Consider the following 11,148-nt stretch of genomic DNA (forward strand, 5'->3'; position numbering starts at 1 on the left):
ATATTATCTGGAATACGCGACAGAGAATCGACTTCCAACATGTTCTGTTCGATCGCCATTTTGAAAGCTCGTGGGACGCCGCTGAAGGGGCGGAGCTTAAGGTCACCATCGGACAGGTCCATTGTGACTCGTATCTCAAGTCTGAATTCACGAGTCGAAGCAAAAACATACAAAAAAATTGTTGGAACGACGGCATGTCGGGCAACAAATATGAATCGTGACTGTTGCAGATAAGATCGCCTTCTAAGACGCTGAATTCAGAAGACCGCAAAATTCCAAAATGGTCACAGATGTACTGTACCCTTTTTTTGTTTTGTTTTGCAGCGCGTTAAAGTCAAAATGTTGACTTTGGCTTGAGCGAGTGTTGTCAGGCAAGCCTAAAGAGTGACATGCCTTTGGCCTACATAAGTGTACATAGTTACCGTTGATTTTATATCCAAGTATGTTCCTGTAATTTTTTATTTAATTTTTTTTTTGTCTTTCATATTTGAGCAGGTGCTCCTGCAAAGGGGAAAGAAAGTCCGAGTCCATTTTTGAGCAGCACACCTGTTGTCATGGGGATGGTCCGTGAGGGGCGTGGCCGGCCCACTGCAATGGGCGGTCCCACCTCGGACAGCTGCCACAGCTGTGTCACATTTGGGACACTAATGAACTGAGTACTTAAAGGTCAAGTGTCGCCAAACGGATGATTTTTGGTCCATTATTAATGAAAACCCCACAGCCAAATATGGTCCCATGTGTTTTTTCACCACAAAACATGATTTTGACGTATACAGCTCTTTGTAACTCCCGCCATGAAAATCCTCTCAGGGATTTGTTTTCGTGAAGAAGCAGGAAGTGACGTAAAGGACAGCGGCGCCCCCTCGTGGACTCGTTTATTTCCATTAGTTTTACCTCCGGGAAGGTAGCTCGTCGTTCCTTCGTGTTAGCCAAAATGCCGGCTCGTTGCATTGCCGGACATTGCTCGAACACTCGGGAGGATGGATTTACCCTTCATAAGTTTCCAAGAGACCCGGTTCGTCGTGAAAAATGGATTGCACGGGTGCAGAGGACGAGAGCTTTCGTGGGTTCCAAATTACGGGTAGGTGTCTATACAGCTACTAAAAAAAAATAATAGTTTGGGGAGGACCACGTAATCGGTCTCTCTCATAACGTAGCAAAAGAGCCGCGTATGAAATGTCTTGATGTGCGCATACAGCTACTAAAAAAAATAATAGTTTGGGGCGGACCACGTAATTGGACTCTCTCATAACGTAGCAAAAGATCCGCATATGAAATGTGTCGATGTGTGCGTCGCCCAGCCAACAATAGTGTTCATCTCGTACTGCGGCGACTTTGAACATAGCAACATAGCTCGGCTCCACCTCCTCCTTGTATGCCACCACGGGCGCCGAAACTCAGCCACACCGGCTGAGGCGCCGCGTTCCGCGGTCACAGCTTCTGCGAAGGCTGATGTCGGGCTTTGCGACGTGGGCGGCTCTGAAGAACCCAGCCGAGAATGCGTTACGCATAAAGCGCCCCGGCCCGACTGTGAGCAGCACCGCTCGGCTCTGTCATAAGCCACACCGGCCGGCTGCGATGAGCCGCGATGGCTCATCTCCGCCGCGGAAGTGGATCGGACGGGGACGCGGCATATCATCTGAATATGGCTCGAAACAATGGTGTAATATTGCCCCGGTAACTTCACTCGGTCTCCTTTTCGAAAAGAGCTTCCGTGTCAGAAGGGGCGCGTTCGTCTCCCATAGTTAGGGTGCACCGCGTGTTTTCATCGGCGAATGTCCGGGTGACGTCACGGACGGAGGACGCAGCCAATATGGCGACCACTCGGATATCGGAGAAGATCACTTCTGCAACTTTGCGCGTGGATGACGCGCTCTCCGCTCACATTTATTTTTTCGTATGGACATTGAAGTGAATAATGTTATATGTCTTTTTCATTACAAGATCTATTTTAGAATGTTTACAGGGATGACACTTGGCCTTTAAAGTGGGACTGAGCACGTCATCTATACACAAAGTTGCGCAATTGAGTGTCCCTCGACATCCAAGCGGTTGCCATGTTAGTCGCGTCCTCTGTCCTTGACGTCATCGTCACTTCCGCCGTTGAAAACGCGCAGTACCTGCCGAAGAACAGAGATATTCGCATTTTTCCGACGCCCCTTCAGACACCGAAGCTCTTTTCGAGAAGGACAAAAGCACACAACCGAGTGAAGTTACCGGGGCAATATTACACCATTGTTTCGAGCCCTCAGGGCAATATCACACTGTTGTATCGAGCCATATTCAGATGATATCCGATCACGGCCAAACCGCATCCCGTCCGATCCACTCCCGCGGCGGAGATGAGCCTCGCAGCGCCTCAGCCTGGTGTGGCTGAGTTTCGGTGCCAGTGGTGGCATATAAGGAGGAGGTGGAGACGAGCCATGCTGCTTTTAGGGGTACGCGATGAACACTATCGAGACATTGTTGGCTGGGCGACGCGCGCGTCAGGTTGAAGAAGGAAAAATTTGGGTGCGTTTCCTCAGTTTTGTTGCAGTTCGGTGCAGAGCACGTCGGCATCTTGGCTTAGCAAGAACGAATGGTCTGTAATGCGAAGCGCTGCTGACGTCAGGGGCGGGGTCAAGGATGTCTCTTCCTGGTCTGGCTGTCGAAGCTGGAGCGTATCCAGATTTTGCTTGGATTTCAAAAATGTTCTTTATTTTCAATTTTTTTTTTTCAATTAGTGTCCAAAATGTATGTAATAATAATATTGCTTACATTGGAGGGTTTGTTGTACATATAAATTTTGGGGAGAGTCTTCCTTTAAGTGGTAAATGTGGAGTCGGTATTTTGCCAGTTCGTTGCATCCTTCACTGCATTCTGGGATGCTCGGTTACGGTGCGTAAGTTAGTGTAGAGCCGTGGTTCCCAAAGTGGGGTCCACGGACCCCCAGGGGGTGAAAAACGTCTTTCCAGTGGGTCCGTGATGTGAAGACGAAAAAAACGAAATCGTCTGGAAGCTAATCATGATGTGAGAATTGCCCTTTCCAGTGTTGAACCACGTTTTGATTTAGTGTGCAAAAATAAAAAGCGAGAGCAAGTGAGCCACTAAAATTGACAATTTCTTTGTGTCCAGCACTACATTATTGGCGAAAGTTAAGGTTGGGGGTCTTTGGGAGCTTTTTGAACGACTCACTGGGGGTCCGGGCCCAGGTTGACTTTGGGAACCACTGGTGTAGAGCAATCCTTTGTCACAGCGAGTCTGTGCCCTTTTAGTTTGATCACGTCTTGTTATGCTTCTTGGTTTGCCTCATATTCATCTGACTTTGTTTAACGTTTTTTGGATCTTGCTCAGCCTAGCGTTTTGGTGTCTCTGCTTCGTTTTGGACTGCCTTTTGGTATTCACCTGGTTTTGGAATAAAACTACTGAGAACATTATGCCTTTGCCTGGAAGTCCTGCATCTGGGTCCGCCCCTGTGCCGCTGGTTTTTGACACGTGTAGGGCAAAGAACTCGAAATCATTCGGGCTAGGCGGGGCCGCCTCAACACTAATGGGAAACCTGTTTTAGTGACGCGATGTCACACAGATCAGAAATTGTTAAATATTTCAAATAGATAGCAATTACAACGCAAGTTTTCCATAAGAGCTGGGAGTGGCAGGCCTCGGCGGCGTTTGTTCTCTCATGCTGCGCTTTCGTGGTCGAGACGGAGCACGAACAGACATTTCAAACTGGCTCTTTGTGGGATCGGCCAAATTTATTGTCGTAACAGTCGAGCAGAAAACAAGAGGTGAGAGCGAAGCTACAAATATACGTAGAAACACACTTCTAAAGTGTGATCACGTCTCAAGCTGTTGTAGTCGTGGCAGGAGCGTTGCCATTGTCCGCGTCCGTAATGCAAACGTATGCTTTTGTGTCTGAGCAGGTCTCATCCTTCCAACCTCCATCTGCAAGAAACAATATTGGACCAAAAAGTTCCAGTTTGGTCTCATCTGACCACAAAACCGTCTCCCACGACTCCTCTGTATCACCCAAACGGTCACTGGCAAACTTAAGACGGGCCTTGACATGTGCCGGTTTCAGCAGGGGAACCTTCCGTGCCGTGCGTGATTTCAAACCATGACGTCTTGGTGTATTACCGACAGTCACCTTGGAAACGGTGGTCCCACCTCCTTTCAGGTCATTGAGCAAGTCCTGTCGTGTAGCCCTGGGCCGATTCCTCACCTTTCCAAGGATCAATGAGACCCCACGAGGTGACATCTCGCATGGGGCTCCACTCCGATTGGGATTGACCGTCACGTTTAGCTTCTTCCATTTTCTAATGATTGCTCCAACCGTGGCCCTTTTTCCACCAAGCTGCTTGGCAATTTCTCCGTCGCCCTTTTCAGCCGTGTGGAGTTGTACAATTGTTGTCTCTGGTGTCTTTGGACGGCTCTTTGGTCTTGGCCATGTTACAAGTTCGAGTCTTACTGATTGTATGGGATGGACATGCAGCTAACAACCTCACACAGGTGCATCTGACATCTACTAGGCCTTTGAGGGTCAGAATTGTAGCTGATAGACAGGTGTTCGAATACTTATTTGCAGCTGTATCAGACAAATAAATCGTTAAAAAAAAATCATACATTGTGATTTCTGGATTTTTCTTTTTCGATGATCTCTCTCACAGTGGACGTGCACCTAACATGAAAATTTCAGACCCTTGCATGATTTCTAAGTGGGAGAACCTGCGACACAGCAGGGTGTTCAAATACTTATTTTCTTCACTGTAATTATATTTTTTGAAGTCAGAAATGTCAATATAAACCGCAGGTATTGTTGCCTTTTGCAATGATGCGCTAAGTAACAAAAGCTTGATGGGTGGAACAGCTGCTGTATGTACTTGGCTAAAATGTTGAGTTCCTCATAGTTGAGTAATTGCACAACTTAAACAAGTAAACGGTTCTTGTCGCTTTCCAGCACATCAAATATGAGAAGAGCGAACAAATCAGACGCGTTCGACTTTTTTGGGTTTTTTTTTTTTTTTAACCCAAATTAGATTTTGTTTTGACAGCGCGTAAACAAAAATCTAAATTATTACACGATGATCATAACCTTGTACTGAAGGAGTTAAACCGTCAGCCCGGATTTTCACGTCCATCAGCACAAATGACAGCCTCACGCTTGTTGCAAAATGCAAACCACATTTTCCCACGTTAGGCGCAGAAGAAGTACGGTACGTCGTGATGTCACTTCCTTGCAAATTATACGGTGGGCTTTGAATGTTTTTAAGGATTTAAGGATTTCACGTGAATGTGAAATTATCGATTTTTGCAGGTGAAGCTGGTCCACTTTTTGTCAGCCATGTCGTTAACTGTCACTGAGACTTAGGGGTCGCCACAGCGCGTCATCTTTTTCCATCTAAGCCCACCTGGTGCATCTTGCTCTCGAACACCCACAAAATCCATCAACCTTTTCATTGGTCTTCCTCTCTCTCGCTCTTTTCCCTGGCAGCTCCATCCTCAGACTGTCTCGCCTCTGGACATGTCCATACCATCTTAAGTCTGCTCTCTCTGACCTTGTCCCCAAAACATCCAACTTTGGCTGTCCCTCGAATCAGCTCATTTCTAATCCTATCCAACCTGCTCACTCCGAGCGAGAACCTCAACATTCTCAAGTTCTGCTTCCTCTCTTTGTCGTCTCTTCAGTGCCACCGTCTCTAATCCGTACATCGTGGCCTTGCCTCACCACAGTTTTATAAACTTTGCTCTAGCTATTCCACCCCGTGTGGACCAGTTTCTTCACTTCCATGCCACGCTCTCCACTCCTCTGTATTGTTGACCCCAAGTATTTGAAGTCTTTTCTCCCTGGAACCTCTCTTCAGTGGCACCGTCTCTAATCTGTACATCATGGCATTGCCTCGCCACTGTTTTATAAACTTTGCCCTTCATCCTCACGGAGCCTCTTCTGTCACATAGAACACCAGACACCTCCCGCCAGCTACATACCACACTCTCCCTTGCTCTGTATTGTTGACCCCAAATATTTGAAGCCGTCCACCCTCGCTATTTCGTCTCCCTGGAACTTCACTCGTCCTCCTCCGCCGCTCACATTCACGCACATATGTTCTGTTTCACTTCGGCTAATCTTTATTCCTCTCCTTTCCGGCGCGCGCCTCCATCTTTCTAATTGTTCCACCGCCTGCTCCCTGCTTTTACTTCTGATCACGATATCATCTTCGGACATCATGGTCCAAGGGGATTCCAGTCTAACCTCACCATTAACTCATCAACTGTCACTGAGATGGTTGCCTAAATCAAAGTGACGATGTTTCCAACAATAAAAGGGAAATGTATGACTGTACGTTTATGCTGTGTAAACAAACTTTTCGCTTGGAATTGGAACAAAACAAAGGCTGGGAACGGCATGGCTTAGGAGCACAATAATAACACATTCATTATCAGGGACAAGACAGCTCAACCGGACGAGTTGCATACCAAGCAAAACCACCTCATTGTCTTCAGGCAGCGTTCCATTCTTTTTATCTGGGACGATGGCGGATTCGTGATGATGGGTGCGTCATTGATTGTGATGTAAAACTCCCCGAGCGTCATCTAATTGCTGTAATTATTCATTCCGTTGTTCAGAATTTCCTTCCTGGTGCGACTCCTCCGGACAGATCTTAAAACTCGAGGACACAACGACAGCAAGTGCAAAGAGACGTCGCTTCTTTCTTTCCTTCTCCACGAATAGAAATAAAATAACTGCTCTGGGCTTTTGTTACGCGGTGTTTTAGTTTCACTGATCCCGCCATGTCCGACACACTTCCTGCGTCTTTTGGGAGACTTTTCTCTTCTCTGTCATGAGGTGTGCCCACCAAACTCCAAGTTTGCCAGGTGAAACATTTATTCACTTTCTGACCTTTCGGAGTTGAGGTTCGTCAAACTTCGCCGCCAATGTATCCGAACCTGCAAATGCCGCCACTTGCAGCTTTTTAAAACGTGAGCACGCAAATCAGAGTTTGAAAGCCGAAGCGGGTGGCGCGGTGGTGCAGCCGTAGCGCGTCGGCCTCGCAGTTCAAATCCCGGCCCAACCTGTGTGGCGTTTACATGTTTTCCCCGTGGCACTTCGGTTTCCCCCCTCCGCATCCCCAAAACATGCATTCGTTGGAGACTAAATTGCCCCTTGTGCGACTGTTGGCTGTCTCTATGAGCCCTGCGATTGGCTGGCAACCGATTCCGGGTGTACCCCGTCTCCTTTTCGTTGACAGCTGGGATAGGCTGCGGCACTCCCCGACCCTTGTGAGGACAAGCGGCAAAGAAAAGGGATGGATGGATGGATGGATGGATGGAAGGCAAGGCAATGCAAGTTTATTTGTGTAGCACATGGTAGCAACGAGTGATTCAAAGTGCCTCGCGCCGGACAAAAAATGCAGTGAAAAAGAAAATAATAAAACCCGCAGGAGACGATGATTACGTGAAGGTTACAATGCAGAGTTGCAACGACTGAAAGCAGAAAAGATTTCAGAGTGACAAAGACGGCCGTGAGCAGGCACGCGCTTAATCTTGATCCCAAAGAGGTCCCACTTTCAGAAGACCCGATTTGTTTCCTGGGCGTCTTTCGCAGATGTACGGAGCATAGAATGCCTCTCCGTGAGTGGGTCCGACTGCTGTCTAGGTGGTCTCTGGTGTATTTTGAGTTGATGTAGAGCTTTAGAAGCGAACATCATATCTCAAAGTCTGTTGTCTAACAGACGGCCAGCCACTGCAGAGACCTCAGAGCACTTCAAGAGTTTTGAATCACTTCTGACTTTTTCCGCAGAGCGGTAAAGATATTGGTACGGTTCTCCGCTCCACTAAATATTCATGCGTGGTCATGAGTTACAAGGTTCTACTGCGACATTGATCCTTTAATTGTAGAACCATTGTACATTCTTTAAACATAATATTGATTTACACTTGGTAATTTCGTTCAGGCAGTTAACCGGTGCTTGGTAAGGGGCCCAAAAGAATATCCTGTAGCTCGTTTGCTTTCCCAACTGTACAGTACAGCGTCACAGCTAACCTTTTACTGATTTATCTATGTTGTGGTCAAAAGGGAATGTCTGGGGGGCCCCTTAACATCACCTCCACACGCCATTTTTGCCATATTCAATTCAATGACGATATGAGTGAGTAAGTTTCTGATCCTCGTTCCGCGTGGCCCATTTTAACTTTCGAGACCTGCCCCTAAAGGGCCAGTGACAGCCCCAAATATTTGAAAACGACACCTCTGGAATCAAATCAGTTCAAAGGTGCGGCAGGGGGGCAACTGCGCCGGATTGTAATTGGCTTCGATATTTTGGACGGGAACTGAAAGCGACAGATGTCGATGCTGCTGGTTCTTGTGGTGCAGAAGCGCAATAGACGCTCAAAAGAGACAAAGGTCTTTATGGGCCCAATCAAGGGGCGAGACTAAAAGAAGAAATCAGGATGATGGAAATGAACCCGAAATTGCAAACACCCCACCAAAGTTGGTCAAAATGTCTGATTGGGTCATGCGCCTTCCCCGCCCATGGACATCGAAGAGCTGTCCGCAGAGTCCGCGTCGGCGCCGTTGCACACATCCATGATGCAAACGTACGTATTCACGTCTGTGCAGTCCGCAGTTTGCCAAAGTCCATCTGGGAGAACGAAATAGTCATGTACACCGGCGTCATTTTCTGAGCAAACTTTATTCACCGATTTGACTCACCCCCTTCATCCACCTCGACACAGTCACCAGTGCCGCTGTTTGGCTCTGCAGGAATCGCATCGCTGTCAAAGTTGAGGAACTTCTGAACTGAGCCATCCGTCCATATGTAGTCGCCCGACTGAAAAGACAGAAAAACGAGTCACCATAACCATGGACCTAACCATCAGCCGGATGCGCTTTGTTTCTCACAGCGTAATTAATCCATCTTCAGTGTTTTGATTCGAATCATACACCATCATCATGAGACTGTCAAAATAGATTTCTATGGAGGCTTGTGGAGGACAAGATAACTGGAGTCAAAGTCACTTTGGTCCTCCCACTGGATACTCAACTCATGTCAACCTCTAGGTGGCACTAGATATGCTTCAGTGTTTTGCTCCCTCTTGACCCAACATATTGTACATATTTCTTTAAGATGGTGGTGACAAGCATTCAATCAACCTTTGTACTGGTTTTACCCTAATTGAGTCATGGAGTCCAATCCAGAATTCGGTAGTCGAACCACCCTCTCGGGCCACTTCGAGAACCACTGAATTTTCCAATTTACTGTGGATGGAGACGAGGTTTCCACCTCGGCTGATGCAGTCAAGCTGTTGGGGGGAGAGGAAAAAGGTGATTTCACTCCTTCATATCCATCAAATCGACAAATTGATGAGTGACTGTACCGGGAAAACGTCACAATTCCCGTGGAAAAGGTTTCCGTACCTCTGCATCGACAAAGCTAGCAGCTGTCGTTTCGTAGATGTAACAGTGGCAGTTCACCTGAGTCCAGTCTGTGGGACATTTTATGTCTGCAACACAAGTGGAATGAAATATTGGTCAATCGAATCTCCCGTCAAAAAAAAAAAAAAACAAAATGAAAAAAAAAACTCAGCAATTGTTAATTTGAGTAAAAGCTACCAACTTTTCCAATGAGTCAAAGGGAAAGACCACTGCGAAGAAGAAGAAGAAAAGCACATTAGTGGACTCAAACATTCATGAATACACAAACATAACGCAAATATATCCTGATTTGGGATTCTGACTCACGACTCCGGTCAGCAGTCCGCCAATCCCGTAAAGGAGAAAAAACGAGCCGATAGAAAATCTCATCTGTGCCGGCAACGACAGGAAAAACGACGACCATAGTTCACAATCAATACCAGCGTTACGTTTTCATAACACGACCCAAAAAAAAAAAAAAAAAAAGTCATACTGGCAAAGTCACGAGAAAATGATTTTCAAAAGCGGGATTACAACAGTTACCTTTGCAGCCGCGTTGCTCCGTGCGGAGGGAAAAAAACACGACGGCTCTTTTTATATGCCGGGTCGGTCGTCTTGGAATGTTGGATGTGTCGCACGTGACACATCAGACCAGCGAGGAAATCGCTTCAGGTCATGTTTGTAAACCACACACACACACACAAAAGAATCTTCATTACTGATGTTCTTGTCTTTGCCAAACAGGTTTTGGTACTAAAGTGACTCGCTACAAACCCGACTGGAAAGAATATTTCAGTGAAACGGACCTTTCGCAAAGTGAATTTGTTCCGAGATTTATGTCGCCAACCCAAAAGTTTGCAAGATGAAGCAATATTTGGATAAAGTATCTCGACAGTAAATAAGCGTCGTAGCAGTGAAAGTCACCGTGTACGATATTCATTGTGGGAAGGCGCCGGCCATTTTTGGTACTTACATGTCCATCCATCCGTTGTTCAAGCCACTAATCCTCACAAGGCTCGCAGCAGAGACGGTGCCTATCCGGGCTTACATTAGGCAAATGCCGGAAATTTGTCGCCAGTCAGTCGCAGGGCATATGTGGACACCGCCACCGAGCGGGAATCGATCCCACGTCCCCCCGCGCCAAAGTCTGACGTGTGTACGACTACGCCATCAGCGACTATCAGAAGTCAATTTCTGATATTCATCCACTGCGGGGGAAGTAGCTTCAGCAGGGATACCCAGACTTCCCTTTCCCCGGCCACTTCTTCCAGCTCTTCCGGAGGGATCCCGAAGTGTTCCCCAGGCCAGCTGAGAACAAAAATTGGATCTTGGTTTCCCTTGCCCGGACGCGGATCACCCCCCCCCCCCCCCCGACCGGCAATATGGCGCCGTGAAAATGGTGACGTCATGTGCACGAAGCTCTATAAGCAGTAATGTCTCTTGTTCTTTGCTCGTGTCGCTTTATTTTTTCTTTGTTCTGAATGTCGTGCCAGGGCGGGACCGAGTGCCGGAAACAAATTCCTCACTTGTTTTTACACACACTTGGCCAACAAAGCTTGTTCTGATTCTGATTCTGAAACGGACCTCTGTTTTTTCAAATCAGCAATCTATTTCAGTCTAAACTTGTCAAACGCTTTTGAGTAAAAGCTCCATATAAATAAAGTGTAGGATGATTATTGCAAAAGGAATTTGTATTTAAAAAAAAAATCTCATTTTGGCCTTTTAATCATCATTTTATGACATCTTTTAAATCTTTA

The 11,148-nt window shown here is 46.9% G+C and overlaps 1 protein-coding gene across 1 annotated transcript; it reads right to left on the bottom strand.

Moving 5' to 3' along the window:
* Positions 1–7,307: 7,307 nt before the first annotated feature.
* Positions 7,308–10,008, bottom strand: LOC133502226 (echinoidin-like). The gene is made up of 7 exons (XM_061822779.1): positions 9,935–10,008; positions 9,719–9,781; positions 9,594–9,621; positions 9,395–9,480; positions 9,148–9,279; positions 8,690–8,807; positions 7,308–8,618 (listed from the first exon to the last, which is right to left on the bottom strand). Exons 2-7 carry the CDS (start codon positions 9,779–9,781, stop codon positions 8,491–8,493), a joined length of 555 nt encoding a protein of 184 aa, XP_061678763.1. The 5' UTR covers positions 9,935–10,008; the 3' UTR covers positions 7,308–8,490.
* Between the last annotated feature and the right edge of the window lie 1,140 nt (positions 10,009–11,148).

This window comes from Syngnathoides biaculeatus, chromosome 6 (genome assembly GCF_019802595.1).
Source record: "Syngnathoides biaculeatus isolate LvHL_M chromosome 6, ASM1980259v1, whole genome shotgun sequence".
Classification (NCBI taxonomy): Eukaryota; Metazoa; Chordata; class Actinopteri; order Syngnathiformes; family Syngnathidae; genus Syngnathoides; species Syngnathoides biaculeatus.

Coding starts and splice junctions, on each gene's coding strand:
- LOC133502226 (XM_061822779.1), bottom strand. CDS start 9,781: ATGAGATTTTCTATCGGCTCGTTTTTTCTCCTTTACGGGATTGGCGGA. Junction 9,481..9,593: donor CCCTTTGACTCATTGGAAAA/GTTGGTAGCTTT, acceptor CTTGTGTTGCAG/ACATAAAATGTCCCACAGAC. Junction 8,619..8,689: donor TGTCGAGGTGGATGAAGGGG/GTGAGTCAAATC, acceptor TCGTTCTCCCAG/ATGGACTTTGGCAAACTGCG.